Source organism: Mastomys coucha, unplaced genomic scaffold, assembly GCF_008632895.1.
Source record: "Mastomys coucha isolate ucsf_1 unplaced genomic scaffold, UCSF_Mcou_1 pScaffold20, whole genome shotgun sequence".
Taxonomy (NCBI): Eukaryota; Metazoa; Chordata; class Mammalia; order Rodentia; family Muridae; genus Mastomys; species Mastomys coucha.
This window is the reverse complement of record NW_022196903.1, coordinates 108,389,815-108,405,687: the sequence shown is the minus strand read 5'-3', so window position 1 is coordinate 108,405,687 and position 15,873 is coordinate 108,389,815. Positions and strand designations below refer to the sequence as shown.

The 15,873-nt window shown below is 38.1% G+C and overlaps 3 protein-coding genes across 3 annotated transcripts in view; all 3 read right to left on the bottom strand.

The window, feature by feature from the left end:
* The window catches only part of Syn2 (synapsin II), a 153,887-nt gene that overhangs the window by 89,760 nt on the left and 48,254 nt on the right, over window positions 1-15,873 (bottom strand). The window lies entirely within an intron of this gene.
* LOC116099426 lies at window positions 10-577 on the bottom strand. The gene has a single exon (XM_031382994.1). The coding sequence runs from the start codon at window positions 552-554 to the stop codon at window positions 48-50; it is 507 nt and encodes a 168-aa protein (XP_031238854.1). The 5' UTR covers window positions 555-577; the 3' UTR covers window positions 10-47.
* LOC116099427 (RNA-binding motif protein, X chromosome-like) lies at window positions 871-1,324 on the bottom strand. Its single transcript, XM_031382995.1, has one exon. It carries the CDS (start codon window positions 1,281-1,283, stop codon window positions 981-983), a length of 303 nt encoding a protein of 100 aa, XP_031238855.1. The 5' UTR covers window positions 1,284-1,324; the 3' UTR covers window positions 871-980.

Sequence of the window (15,873 nt, the reverse complement as noted above, 5' to 3'; positions counted from 1 at the left end):
AACTGTCTCGACTTCCACCATATCCGTCATGTGAGCTGCTGTAATCATCATAGCGACTGCTTCCACCATAAGATGGTGGGGCCCTCGTGTAGGTGGAGCACTATGTGAGTTACCATAACTCTCATAGGAATCTCTGTAGGAACCTCCACTTGGATGACCTGAAAAGTCACGATCCCGACCACAGCCATCTCTGTCACTATAGCCTCTTGATGGATAGTCATCTCGTGAACTGGAATGACCGTAATCACGGTAAGTATAATCTCTTGGTGGTGGTGCATAATCTCATGTATCTCGAGAACTTGGATATTCTCTGCTTGAATAGCTGTCTTTAGTGGAATATTCATCATCTCTCGGGGACAAATAAACATCTCTTCTAGAAGGCAGGGGCTCCCTTCGTGGCAGGCCTCTGTAGCCATCTCTTCCACGTGACACAGGGGCTCTTCCTCCCATTCCACTGCTGCTACAAGCTGGTCCTGAAGGTGCTGATCTTTTAGGAGGAGGACCTCCACTGTCACAACCACCCTCGGCGCAACACACACTTGAGCTCTTCTCATGCAGTTTACTCAGGAACCTTTGAACAATCTTCTGACCACGAGGAGAGCCAACCCACAGGCTAAATACTGTATGGACAGCCACCCAAGTAAAGCCACATGGCGCTATCTTACAGGCCCACACAGCGGAAGCAAGCCAGTTGACTCAGCCCATAGCGAAGTAAGGACTTGTTTACTTCGAGAGCACTCGCTCTTGGGCTGGCAGAGGGCGGAAGCCGGCGCCATCTCTGGGGCGCAGTGCATGGCAGCTCTCTACACTCCACTTCGTGGTGGTGGTCCTCTTTTTACTGGAAGAGGTCCTCTGGAAGAACTCATGGCAAAATTCATGGAATAGCCACCATCATCCATGTGTCCTCCCCGTGACGGGGGTCCTCTGGTCCCTCCACTTGCTCCTCTTCCTCCTTGAAGACCTCTGGGAGGGCCTCTGCTTCATGGAGGTGGAGGCAGTCCACGTCTTCCACTTTCAAATGATGGTTTGGTGGCTTGCTCCACCTTGATGGCTTTCCCATCTAAGGAGTTTCCATTCATGTCTCTGGCAGCATCCTTTGCATCTGCTGGGCTTTCAAAAGTGACAAAAGCGAATCCTCTTGACTTATTGGTTTCTCGGTCCTTCATCAAAAGCACTTCCACTATTCGTCCATATTTTCCAAACACTGCCTCAAGGGCTTTCTCATTCGTTTCGGTATTAAGCCCACCAATAAAGAGCTTTCCTGGGCGATCTGCTTCAACCATCTTTCCTCTCAACCGATGGGGGTAGTTTGTAGTCCAACTATCCTATCAGTGGGTAGCTGTAAATGGGAACTCTAAGAATCTAGGAGTTACTCAGTCCCACGAGGCCAGATGTTTTAGCTGGTCTTCTGTAGAAGTAGGTTCCAACAGATGTGCTGGCAGGTAAGTGCAAGCAGGCGAAACAGAGGATTGGGGGATTTCTTTCTGTCCTTTTTCAGTTTCGGTATAAGCGTAATGTTGACCTTATCAAATGAGTTTTTAGATTCCTTTCTCTTTAGTTTTGAGGGGGTAATCACCTAATAAGAATTGTTAATTCTTTAAATGTTTAATAGACCTCAGCACTGAAGTCATTTGATTCTGAGCTTTTCTTTAGAAGTCTATTGCTTATGGATTCAATCTTATTATAGCTTATCAACCTGTTCATGTTTTCTATTTCTTCACGAACCAGTCTTGATGAGGCATATGTGTCCAGGAATTTACATTTCTTCCAGGTTATCAAATTTGTTAGTATAGTTTATTCATCATAATTTCTAGGGATCCTTTGTGTTTCTGCACTGTCAACTGTGACGTCTCCCTTTTCGTTTCTGATTGACTTACTCTTAGTCTAGGCAAAGGTTTGCGATTTTTTCCCCTCTGAAGAGCCAAGATTTTTTTATTGCTCTTTTGTCTTTTTCAGTCTACATTTTACTTATATATGCTCTGCTAGTTACTGTTTCTTTCCTTTTTTCATTTTTCTAACTTCTTAAGACTCACCGATTAGTTGAAAGTCTTAATGCAGTACTGGCCATTATAAATTATACTCCATTCTTTGTACTGCTCTTGATGAACTGCATAGAGTTTTGGAGACCATATTTCAATTTTTCATCTCTTTCTTAATTTTTAATCAATATAATCTGCTCAATTTTCATGATTTGTATATTTCCAAAGTTTTTTGTTGTTGTTATTGTTGGTAGTTTTACAGCTTTATGAGCAGAAAAAGGTATGTTTTTCTATTTAAAAACTTTTAGATTTGGGACTGGAGAGATGGCTTAGTAGTTAAGAGAATTTATTGTCCTTCCAAAGAACCTGTTGGTTCCCAGCACCTATGTTAGCTAGCTCACAAACACCTGTAACTACAAGCTTCCAGGGATCCAGTACCTCTGGTTTCCAAGGGCACCTTCACTCACATACACATACCCACTTGCCAACATACATATACACATGACTAAAAATTATATATATATATACATATATATATGTATATATATGCATGTGTGTATATGTATATATATATGTAGATGTTTGAGCATACTACATGAGCTATCACTTCCTTTTTGCTTATGTATGTATGTGGCATGTATGCAAATACATATGCCTGTTCATGGGTGAAGGGTACACATGTGTGATCCAGTATGCATGTGCATATGGAAGCCAGAAGTTGGCATTAGACTTCTTTCTCAGTCACTCTTTACTCAATGTATTTAGGCAGTTTCCTGCTGAACCCAAAGCTCACCCTTCCAGGTAGTCTAGCTAATCAGCTTGCCTGCAGACTCTCCCTCCCTCTCCCCACCCTCTGCTTCCTAAATGCAGGAGGCTACCATACTTGCCAGGCTTTTATGTGGGTTCTGGATATCTGAATTTCAGCTCTCACACTTGTCTGGCATTTATCTACCATCTCTCTGGTCCTTATCCTCTATTTTTGAAGGAAAATGTCAGATTAAAAAATATATATTTAAATATTATGGTTATATTTATATATCTAGTATAAATATATAAATAAGCATGTAAATTTAAAATTTTAATATATATGAAAATTTCTGATTAAAATATATGTATATACTATATATGTATGTGTGTGTCAACTCACTGACTTGTGCCACTATGGTTTCTGATAAGAAATAAGCTGTTAATCTTCCTGAGGCTCTCTTGTATGTGGTGATTTATTCTTTTTCTTTTCTATTCTTTAAGTTCGTCATTTGATGATTCATTATATGTCTAAACTCTTTTAGGTTCTACATGAACCTTGTGAAGTTTCATGAATGTGTAAGTTCATATATTTTATTAAATAAGTGTCATTTTTTCAAGATTTATTTATTCTATATATGTGGGTACACTGTAGCTGACTTCAAACATACTAGAAAAGGGCATCAGATTCCATTACAGATGGTTGTGAGCCATCATGTGGTTGCTGGGAATTGAACTCAAGACCTCTGAAGAGCAGACAGTGCTCTTAACCACTGAGCTATCTCTCCAGCTCTGGGAAGTATTATCTTTTATTTAAATATTCTTTCAGCCCTTTTCTTTCTTATAGTATCTCCTATTGAAATGCTGGCTGGAATTTTATAGTTATCAAAGACTCTATGTAGCTTTGCTTTTATTTATTTTGACCCCTACACCATATAATCTCAAGTATAAACAATCTTGAGATCTACTGATTTCTCTTGCTTGCTTAAATCTGTTTCAGTTATTGTACTTTTAAACTGTAGATTTTCTAATTTATATATATACATGTATTATATTTAAAATTGATAACTATATAGTTAGTGGTATACATATAGCATGTGTAGACAAATATATATACTTTCTATCTTTTCATTGTTAGTTTCTATTTAAGGGAAAATCATTTTCATCATATACTTTATTCATTTAGTTACTAGAAGATATTGTAAATAGTCACAAACAGCAGAAGCAGATTATCACAAACCTTACAGTACAATCTAGGAACAGAAGTTTTGTAACTAACAGAATAAATGAAAACCCACATGCTTTCATCATTGAGAAAATGTCACTTGGAATCAGATTATTGAAAATGTTCTTCTAGAGCTCTGGACTGGTCTCAGACACCTGTGTGCTCTTTTGAGCCACCCCCTAGCCTGCTGTCGGATTCTGAAAACTATCAACAAGAATCAGCCCTTCAATACAAAACCACCTAATTATATCTTTAACTAATTCATTTCTGTTTAAAAAGAACATGGTCATGACAGGCGAGTTGGCTCAGCTGGTAAAGAAACTTCCCATCAGGCCTGATTGTTGGAGTTTATTTCCTAAGACTCACATGGTAGAAGGAAAGAATCAATTCCCACTAGTTGTCCTTGGATCTGTACACACACATTTACATGCTGTAGTATATGTGTGCATACACTAAATAAATAAATACATGTTTTTGAGAGCAAAAAGCAGTAAGTCAGTCAACAAACTAGTATTCAGCCTGCCCTCTCTATTTTATACAATTCAGAAATCTCTGCCTAGGGAATTGTACCATCTACAGTGGGCAGGTCTTCTCTTATCAACCAATGCCATTACAACAATTCCTCACTCACCGACATTCTCAGAACCCTTCTCAGGTAACTCTAGATTGTGTCAAGTTGATGACTAAAATCAAACACCACAAAAATTGTCTTTATTACTTTTCTGCTATCATAATAAAGTATCCTGACAAGAGCAACTTAAGGGAGAACGGGTTACAGTTCATCATTGTGGGACAGTTAAGATGGAGGAACTTGGCCAGGCAGTGATGGCACATGCCTTTAAACACTTGAGAGGCAGAGGCAGGTGGATTTCTGAGTTCGAGGCCAGCCTGGTCTACAAAATGAGTTCCAGGACAGCCAGGACTACACAGAGAAACCCTATCTAGGAAAAACCAAAAAAAAAAAAAAGATGGAGGAACTTTGCCATTCCATCTGGAAATTTCCAGAGAATGGTCCTCACCAAAGTCCGTTTCTTGGTCATCATTTAATATTTAATAAAGCTTGCTTTAAATTTGCCCCTCCCCACTAAGAGATGGCAGGAAATTGAAGTAGCTAGTCATATTGCTTCCATAGTCAAGATCTGAAAGCAATGGATTAATGCATATATACTGGGGCTCAGATTGCTATTCCACTCTTGAGCCCTATACCCAGAGAATGTGCCATACATAGTGGGCAAGTCTGTCCACCTCAATTATCATAGTCAAGGTAATCTCCCACAGAGATATCCACAGGCTAATTTGAACTAGACATCCTTCATTGAGACTCCCTTCTCAGGTGATCAGATTGTATTAGGCTGACAATTAGGACTAATTAATTGCAGTTAGGGATGAGACCAATTCGACGGAAGAAAAATTTAGGAGACATGTATATAAGAAATGTAAGTGAAAACTTTACTTGTGGAGATAGGGCTGAAAAAGAAAAAGGATCACAAGATCTAGTTCTAAGTTTTCCTCCATTATGCCTTATCTTTTGAATTCCAGTTATTTACATGACATTTTCTACTTACATTTCTTTTTCTCTTTTTTCCCCCCCTCTGCCTATCCCCTATTCTCTTCTTGGTGTAGTTCTATGGATGGAGCCCAGAGTTTCCTCATGCAAGACTGCCAAGGACCAGCCTCAGCTTGGAGAGGGATTCTGAGAGAAGGGGTGTTTGAGAGCAGCAAAATAAACGACTTGAAGCCAAATCATGGGTCCAAGCTCGTGGACTCGAGATGGCTTCCTAGATAGCTCTCTGTAGATAGCTCTTGGCTCTATAGTCTTCAGACTGCTTTCTCTGTGTGTGATCTGTTCACAACAGCTTTTCAGAATGCTCTAAATGCACAGCTGGTGTTCAAGACCTGCAAGTTTGAGGCTAACCTGGGTTCCATGGGAAACTCAAGGCAAGCCTCGGCTAATAGCAAGACCCTGTCTCTAAAACAACAAATAATGCACACACACAAAATAATGAGATAATCAAACAAGACTGAGAAGGATTAAATTGCATGGCAGATGCCTCTTAGAATTTTAGAGAAAGGTAAAAATGGTGGTTAGGAATAGACATGGTAAAGTAAGGACTTTTGAGAATGACTAGACTTTCTAGAATGACTAGTTAGAACAGTTACAAACATCAAGAAAAAAGACTGTGAAAAGGAAAACTGTGTTCAGAGTCAATGATAAAAGGAAGCTGATTTCAACAAAAGTGCTTAGTTTGCCCATATCAAAGTACTCATATTACTAAGTTTTCTTGTTATAGCTGAAGGTATCAATAGAACAAAGGAAAATTCAGCCCATTACCAAGACCAAATGTTCTTTAATAATGCTCTGCCTTCCTAGGAAAGGGAACTAAACACACTCTGACCCACAGGATTCAAAAATAACTCAGATGTCATGGTGTGCTTTGAAACTACCCAACTGTTAAAATGGGTCTCATGGCATCCATAATCTTTTCCTATCTTACATTCTCAGCTGCGAATGCTTAAAATGAAACCATTCCAATGTCCAGAGTTTCCTTTGATTAAAAGTCCACAGGAAACACTGATACTAACATGCCACTGAGTCTAGAGCATAAGTGAAAGTGCTACTCTCCAGAAGTTGGCTTTTATGCCAAAGAGTCCTGCTATGCCATTGCTCCAAAGAGAGGCAGAGTCTGGACAACAGCATAACAGAATACCAGAGCTTAAAATAAAATAGCTTTAAGATCAACTTGATGTAAATTTACTAATGAAGTCACAAAAACCAAAAGAAAGGAAGTGATCATTTCAAAGCCAAAGAGATCCTAAAAGGCAGGAAAGGTCATTAGGATGGCTAACAAAACTTGGGAAAGAAGGATCTCAGCATACTCTGGTGAGGATAGTCATAAAGATGAGGAAAGGGAGAAGAGCTTATAGAGCTTCTCTCGGGTCACCATGCTCCTTCAGGAAACTTACCTGCTCCAAACCAGGTGTGGTGGAACAAGCCTTTCATCCTAACACTGGGAAGGCAGACGCCAGCCTGGTCTACAAAGTGAGTTCCAGGATAGCCAAAGCTACATAGTGAAAGCCCATCCCCCCAAAAAAACTGAGAGAAAAGGGTGGGATGGATGGAGGGGGGAAGAGAAGGAAGAAGAGGAGGAGGAAAAAAGAAGGGAAGGAAGGAAGGAAAGAGAAAGAACAAATTACTCCAGTCATTTCAAACCCTAACTCAATAAACACTTCTCACATCTCCTGAAGGATCTAAATTGTCAAACAGTAAATATTTATTGTATGAAGAAAAGTCCTAGGTCAAGAAAATATTGGAAGAATGATAATTAGGTGAATTAAGTTCAAGGCATAAATAGAGTAACAAACAGAGAACAGGAAGAAAAATTTTTCATACTCAGAGAAAAGCATTTGTGGGACCTGAACGGGAAAGAGGATTGATAAAGCCAGTGTTTACCTCTATCTGGTTACGTAAGAACTGCCCATAAATCTTATTATAAGAAGAATTGGGCTTCATAGAAATGTGAAATAGAAACTAGAAATCCTTATTTATAAAAAAAAAAAAGCTACATGGACAGGTAGATTTGATAACTGATGGACTAGATAACAATTAAGATCTCTTTTACTCCTAAGAATTTCTTATTCTCAGAAAACAATGAACTCTGAATGTCTGAAGTACTGTATTTAAATTTCAGGGATATAAAGACTCAAAAAGTTTAGGGGCACATAGCCGTACTACCTGACCTTCTAAAAACTCTTTGATCTTTGTACTCTTTTGATAAAACAATAAAAACAAAATTAAAATGAACTTAAGGTATAGCTGGTTTTCAAGGACCTTTTCACCTTTGGCCCTGCCTAACTTTCTGAATTCATCCTTTGCTGACTCCTTTCCACACCATCATACCATAGCAATCTACCTTTAAATACACAATTCCTGCCTTTTCACTTTTATGTCATTCCCTTGGCCTGTAAAATGAAGCTCTTGTATAGAACATTATAGTCCACTATGAGTCTGAGGAAAATTTATTCATTCTTCAATGCTACTCAGATTCTCTCATCCAGCTCAATGTCATAGAAAGTCACTTATGTTTTATTGTAGAAGTTTTAGTTTCAGGTCTTACATTTAGGTCTTTAATACAATCTGAGCTGATTTTTGGTGAGATAAACATTCAACTTCAGTCTTGACTTGTAGAATAGCCAGTTTTCCTGAACCTATGTGTTGAGGAGAATGTTCTTTCCACACGTGTGTTCTTGGTGCCTCCAAGGAAAACCAATTAACTACATATGTATGCTTTACTTCTGGACTTTCTTATTCTGTTGTTTTATATATGTTTTATGTCAGTATCATGCTATTTTGATCATAATAACCTTGTATTTTGAAGTTAGGAAGTGTGATGTCTCCAAATCTGTTATTTTATCCTTAGGATTGAATGTTCTGGGGGCTTTTTGTGATTTTATAAGTACAGTATAACTTTCTACTATACTTATAGTGAAAACTGACACCAGAATTTTATTTTTATTGTTTTATTTTTTTTTTTTGAGACAGGGTTTCTGTGTATAGCCCTTGCTGTTCTGAAGCCTCACTCTGTAGACCAGGCTGGCCTCGAACTCAGAAATATGCCTGCCTCTGCCTCCCAAGTGCTGGGATTAAAGGCATGTATCACCACTGCCTGGCTGACACTAGAATTTTAAAAGGGATTTCACTGGATCTATAAGTTTTTGGGTAGTATAAAATGTAAGAGCATGCTTTCAATCCATGAGTAGAACATACATTCAAATATACTTTTGTCATCTTGAAATTCTTTCTTAAATGTTTCCAAGTTTTTGACATGTAGGTCTTTTGCCTCTTTTGTCAAACACACTCATAGGCTTTTAAAGAATATCAGTGTATATGGAACTGTTTCTTAAAGAGATCTCCACAGTTTGTTGAGTACAGTTGGTTTTGTAACATACATTTTACTGAATCTGTTTACCAGATTTTTGGTGGTAGAATTCTTACTTTTTTCTTTCTTTTTAAATATTTAAGAAGGGAACAGAGACACAATTTTACTTTCACTTTTCCCTTTCCTATTTAGACAACATTTTTTTTTTGTTTCTGCCTAATGCTGTTAGCAAGACTGCTGAATGTGTGTGTGTGCGGGGGTGGGGAGGTGGGGGTGTTGTTTGTTTGGTTTGGGGGTTTTGGGTTGTTTTTTGTTTGTTTTGTTTTTGTTTTTGTTTTTTTGAGACAGGGTTTCACTGTATAACAGAGCCCTGGCTGCCTTTGACTCTATTTGTAGACCAGGCTGGCCTCAAACTCACAGAGAACATCCTCCTGAGTCCTGGGATTAAAGGTGTGTGCTACCATGGCTGGCCACTGAACAGAAGATTTTCAGAGCAGGCATCCTTGTAAAATGCTTTTCCTCTATCTATTGAAATGATCCTATAATTTTTGGCTTTCATGCGGTATCATATTCATTGCTTATCATGTTAAAATCTCCTTGCATTCAAGAGATAAATCTATTTGATTATAATGATTTTTCTGATATCTTGTTGAATTTGGCCTGCTAGGATTTTATTGAGGATTTTTCTATCTATATTCAGTAGAGACATTGTCCTTTAATTTTCTTCTCCCGTAATTAAGGTTGATTATATTACTTTCTCTTGGATTTTTGAAAGTTTTAAAAAGACATCCTTATCTGAAACACAAGGTAGACACAATGATGAAACCCATATTCAGTGAAAGCAGTGGCCTTTATTCAGACTTTTTAAATGACAGAATCCTGATGGTCCACAAAGACAGTCACTACAATGGTACAAGAGTTTCAGAAATATTCAATTATATTAAGCATACAGGCTGTTCAAATCTCAGGAAAGTTCTCAGAAGAAAGAGCAAACATTATACTAACCTCAGTTCTGCCCCTGACCTTTCCTATCTTCAGTGGCTTGGTCCACCAGTCTCCAGAAGAAAGCAAAGCTCCAACTTTAATCTAAGTGATAGAGGCATTAGTGATGGTAATCCTAGAAGGTATTGCCTCCCAAAATAGAGAGTTGCCCAAAAGATATAACTAAGAAAAGTAGGAATAATTAAACATTATAGTGAAATAGAATTTTACTTCAATATCATAAAGAATTTTTAAACAAAATAACCCAACAGATTTTCTGAAGAGGCAGAAATACCAGAGATAAGAACCTCCGAGATACACAAATCCTAATCCTTTATAAGCACATAAGACTATTGAGAACAGTGAAGAGCGGCAGCAGCACCCAGCCAAAAGTCATTCTGACTTGTAACCCAGTTACTTTCTCCTATATAATAAAGGATTAGCACATGAGAAAAACAATAAAATGTTATATAACATATAAATAATACTTCATGAGACTATGAATGTCACAAGGTCAGACAACAGCAATGGATGTTCCAAGTGATTTTAAATTTCTCATACAGGTTTTGAACTACCTGTATTTTAAATACCTTTTAGTAACAAGGCAATATTTATTTCCTAAGTCAACCAATTTCAGCTTCTGATAGCATTTCAGAAAGGTCATTGTAACACCACACTTTGCAGAAAAGAGTTAGCAGGCATGAGATTGCTAACCCTTAGAAGACTGGCCTTAGCCAAAAAGTAGTAACTTAGATCTCATGAAGGTCAAAGTCATTCTTAGAATTCAGAAGAGTGGTTTACTGTGAGATGTTTATATAACATGGTTTATGCTGAACATGTGCTTTACTTTCTGAGGGTCTGAAATGTTGGTGTACATGAGACAGAAGATGTCTACATGACCAGACACAGCAAAAAACATAGCGCACTCAGTCTCTAATGAGGTTTCCTGGCATTTCAAGCTAATATCTTAACTTGCTTTTGGGGAAGTTTGCATGTGGTTTTCTCTATACCTTGTCCATGTGCCTCTTCTAACTGTCATCTTAGTTTTTTATTCCTCCGCTGCCTTGAATTCAGTTCTTGTGACCACATGCTGAGTCCTGCTGTCCACCTGAGTTATCAAATTGAGGTAGCTGTAAGGATGCCACAGTGAGTCAAATTCAATCTTCCTTAGTCTCTGTTCTCAGACCTCTAGCTCCAAACTTTTGAAACTCAGACATGATGTTGTTATCTACAAAATTTGGGCTCAAGAACTGTGTAATTACTTTTAATGCACACACAAATCTCATCATGTTCTAAGTAATTTTATGATTTTTGTATTGAGTCACTTTCACAGCTATCATTGGCCACATATGACCCAAAGGCCACCATTTGGGCACATCTACAGACATAGAGCAGATGCTGAATTTAACAAAAAACCAATACACACAGGAAGAAAGAACAATGTAAATAATACAGGAAAGTTCTTGAAAAAAAGTAATACTCAAGTTGGGCCTTGAAGAAATAATGACACAGACAAGTAGGAAAATAAATTGCAAGTAAATCTATTTAGAGATTCAAGGATGAAATTTGATCACTGACAAAGACTGAGCATAGTGGGAAGGAGGTACCCATGGTAGCAGAAGGATGGATTAGATAACTACTGAGAAAAATACTTTGGGGATTCTGATTCTGTGATTTTCAAGCACAGTTAGGGAAAAATCAGCTGAACCAAAAGCAGAAAGGTAGAGAACACCACTTCTGAGTCTAATAAGACTGATCAACTGAATAGTCTTGTTGAGCACTCTTTTAAAAAATACATGATTGTGTTAGCAAGAGAAAATACAAGGGACTAAAAGCTCAACCATCTAAAATTAACAGCCTAATCATTATAATACACACGAAAATAAGGAATGCTGAAAAGCAAATTCTTTCAGTCTCCTTTTATTGGGGAGATGCAAAACTATTTGGAAACAATAGCTCACTCCTTCTGAAATCAGAAAGTGCTATTAGATACGCCATTCACCTCTAAAGCAGCTCCTCTTGAGATTTCATATTATAAACCCACTGCTGCATTGTATTTGAGAAGACAATTGCATTTGCATACAAAAAGGCAGGCTCTCATTTTTCATTTCTATCTATCTATCTATCTATCTATCTATCTATCTATCTATCTATCTATCTATCTGTTTATTTCGGGATAGGCATGCCACTATACACAGGAGATGAGATGAGAGAACAATTTGTAAGAGTCAGTTCTCTCCTTCCATTATGTGGATCTTGGGAATAGAACTCAGGTTGTCAGGTTTGACAATAAGTGACTTTGTCAGCTGGGGTATCTCTCTTAACATCTCTAGTGTGTGTGCGTGTGTGTGTGTTTTAAATAAATGTTTATTCTTATATGTAACTCCAAGGTTCGAGGACAACTTTTCATTCTAGCTATGAGTATTAAAAGCAGAGAATCAGAATATTGGATATGGGATAGATGGTATCATCATACCAGATACAAGAACAGCTTGGTTTTGCTGAGACTTTTTATTGATTCTTTGAGAGTTTCCCATCATGTACTCCAATCCCACTCATCTCCTCATACCTTCCTATCTTCCCTTCCACCCTTGCAACCTCCTTTCCAAAAGCAAGCAAGCAAGCCAACAAATAAACAAAATCTTGTCATGGAAGTTGTGGTGTGTCACAGTGTAAAACTTTTGCCCAAATAGCTTTACTTGAAAATGTTCATTGCAATGACTCACTGGTCAGGTTCTAGGCCTCTGGCTTCTCCTATACCACAATACTAGATCCTCACCAGGACTCCTTTCTGATACCCTGCTGTTTTTCTCTGTTAGGGAGATCCTGCAGCTTTGGCTCTGCAGGACCGGCCCCTTCACATGCTCCAGCAGTTCACAGGTGGGGCAGATGTTGGGGTGGGCCAACTCCAAGCCCTGGATCAGTGCCTGGGTGAAAGCTGAATTGTTCAGTCCACCTCCTGCACCTCCACTACCAGGGCCAGCTCTCTAGCTTTACCCAGGTGAGGGGAAGGGCCAATTCGGGGGAGGGACCAATTCTCTTGCTCTCAGGCCCTCAGGGCTACCTTTTCAGTTTGCCCAGGCAAGGTGAGGGCAACTGTTTTCCTGCTTGTGGGAGTGGGTGGGACAAATAGGCATTTTTCCTGTGCCATTTGTTGAGGCCTCTTAATTGCATTTAGTTCTTTTTGTTTCTTCCACTCACTTTTCTTTTTTCTTTTTCTTTTTTTTAAAGATAGGATCTCGTTATACAGCCCCAGCTGGCCTAGAACTCGATATGGAGACCAAGCTGGTCTCTAACTCATACCTGCCTCTGCCTCCTAAGTATTGGAATTAAAGTTGTGTGCCACCATGCATGCCTGGGCCCTTCTACATCTCTTGAAAGCTTTGTCTTCCTTAGACAGCTCCTCAGTCCATTTCTTGCCATATTTGTGGGTGGACATTGTGCCTGTCATGCCTTCCTGGGACCTTGTTCCTTCAGCCTCCATATCTCCACCCTCTAGCTGGATGCTGGAAGCCAAACCTTCATGATAAGCTGGTATTTCACCATTGAACTACATTCTCATGCCTCAAATTCTTCAACATAAATTTCTTTTCTTCTACCATCACTGGAATCACAAGTCACTTTAAAGATTTTGCACAAGGCTGAGTTGAAATTATTGCCAGACTTAAAATAGTCTTATGTAAATATTCCAGCAATGCATCTACTTTAATTGGGTTACTGGAATGAAGTTTTGTGCTGAATTGTATCTACTAACCTAACTAGCTCTGGAGACTATATTAGGGAGCAGACAAGGTGGCCACTATCTACTGTTTGCAAACTGCAATGAACAGAAAAGCAATGTAAAAAAAAAAAAAAAATCAGGAAGGAAACTAACTCCTCCATATCACCTCTCCTTCTATCAAGTTCTAGCCCATCAGCTAGCAGCTGGCTCAGAATTCCTACAGCATTCCTTCCTCCTCTCTCTTTTCATCTACAACTGTACAATTTCCCAGGTGGAGGTTAACTTGGAAAAATTTTGTTACTTCATACTACCAATGACTATTGAGGCATTTGACATGTAGTCTTAAAGCTATGAGGGGTACACTAATTTCCAGAAGCGTTCTGATAGAAACTCAAGAGTTTTGCAAAGACAGACGTGTGTTCAAAACACACAGTCAAGAGATACTGGACAAGTTACTTAGCCTTCCTTAATTCTGATGAGTAATGATGTTTATCTAAGGGGTTGTTATATAAGGATTCAAATATATGAAAGTATCTGGCATAATGTTGGCACTTAGTAGTATTGATCTTTAAAAAGTGACTTCCCGCTTCCAGTGGTCACTATATTGCCCTAATCAGAAATTAATACATATAGTCTAAAGCAGCTACAATAAAATCTGATAGGTACTAAGTACTTGGTGGAGATTGGATGCTCACACTACCAGCTACATGCTCTTTAAAAACAATGACTAATTCGTTGTATTAAAAACCTTGTGACACCATTATAAATAGCCACACTTTTTCTGTGAATAGTTTGTAAAGCTTGTATTTAGTTCTAATGATTTTAGCAATGGAAAAAAATGGCCAATGTTTAAGTTATTAGCCAAATACTGAAGAAAAAAATTGCCTTGATAATTGACAGCATATAAAAAAAATTAAGCTAGGGAAAAGTAGAACATCTTTTCAATAGTGACTTGGGAGATTCATTTTATAATTTTAAGTACAAGACAAATAAAAAAGATATAAGCAATATCCATAGATAAATGTGGACATGTGGTTATTTTATGATTTTACCACAATGGCAGGGCATTCTTCTCTATCCTGTTAAGGCACGAAAAGACACATATCATATTTGTGGTGGTTTGAATATGCTTGACCCAGGGAGTGGCACTATTGGGAGGTGTGGCCTTGTTGGAGTAGGTGTGGCCTTGGAGGAAATGTGTCACTGTGGGCGTAGGCTTTAACCCTCATCCTAGTTATCTGGAAGCCAGTCTTCTCCTATTGGCCTTCAGATAAAAATGTAGAACTTTTAGCTCCTCCAGCCCAAAGTCTGCCTGGATACTGCCATGCTCCCATCTTGATAATAATGGACTGAACCTTCTGAACCTGTAAGCCAGCCCCAATTAATGCTGTCCTTATAAGAGTTGCTTTGGTCTTAGTATCTGTTCACAGCAGTAAAACCCAAACTAAGACAATATTAGTTGACATATCACTTATACCTAAGGTACTTTTAAAACAAAGGTACAAATAAAACAAGAAATTTCTCATTATCTTATCTAAGCATTTAATGTAAAGTTTTTTTCCTGTGGTATCAATTCTATTTCTCTAGAGATGATGAAACCACGTATTGTAAAAACCACCTTTGTTTCCATCTCCTTAGTGGACATGTCGAGCTAACATCAGTAGCGAATGTTCAGAAAGCAACCAGACTGATTAAGATCTAGGTTTTCATCTGAGTTCATCAACTGTGGTGTTTAAAGAGATACCTCCATAATGTCAGGCATTTGAACACTTGATCCCAAATTGACAGTGCTATCTCTCTGTCTCTGTCTCTCTCTGTCTCTGTCTCTCTCTCTCTCTCTCTCTCTCTTTCTCTCTCTCTCTCTCTCTCTCTCTCTCACACACACACCTAAATATAAAAAGTAAATCTATAAAATTCATAAAAGAAAAGATAGCCATAAATTCTTGTGACCTTGAATTAGAAAACATACTTGACTTCAAAACTACAATCAACAAAGAAAAAGAAAATTCACTTCATCAGAACAGAAAGTATTTCTAAAGATACCAACCTTCAAGTAGCTCAATAGTACAGCACTTCTCTAAAAGGTGAAAGAACCTATATTTGATCCTCAACATCACAAAAATGAAACACAAAATACATTCCCACTGAAGAAAAAAGTCATTGAATGGCAGAAAATATTCATAGATTAAGTATAACAAATTCATAGTTCAATAATAAAACAAATAATTCAATTTTAAAAAATGGTTATAGAGTATAAATAGAAAGAGCCCATGAAAAATATTCAACATTACTAAACATCAGGAAAAGGCAAATCAAAACTGAAGTAGTGGGGTTGAATTGATGGCT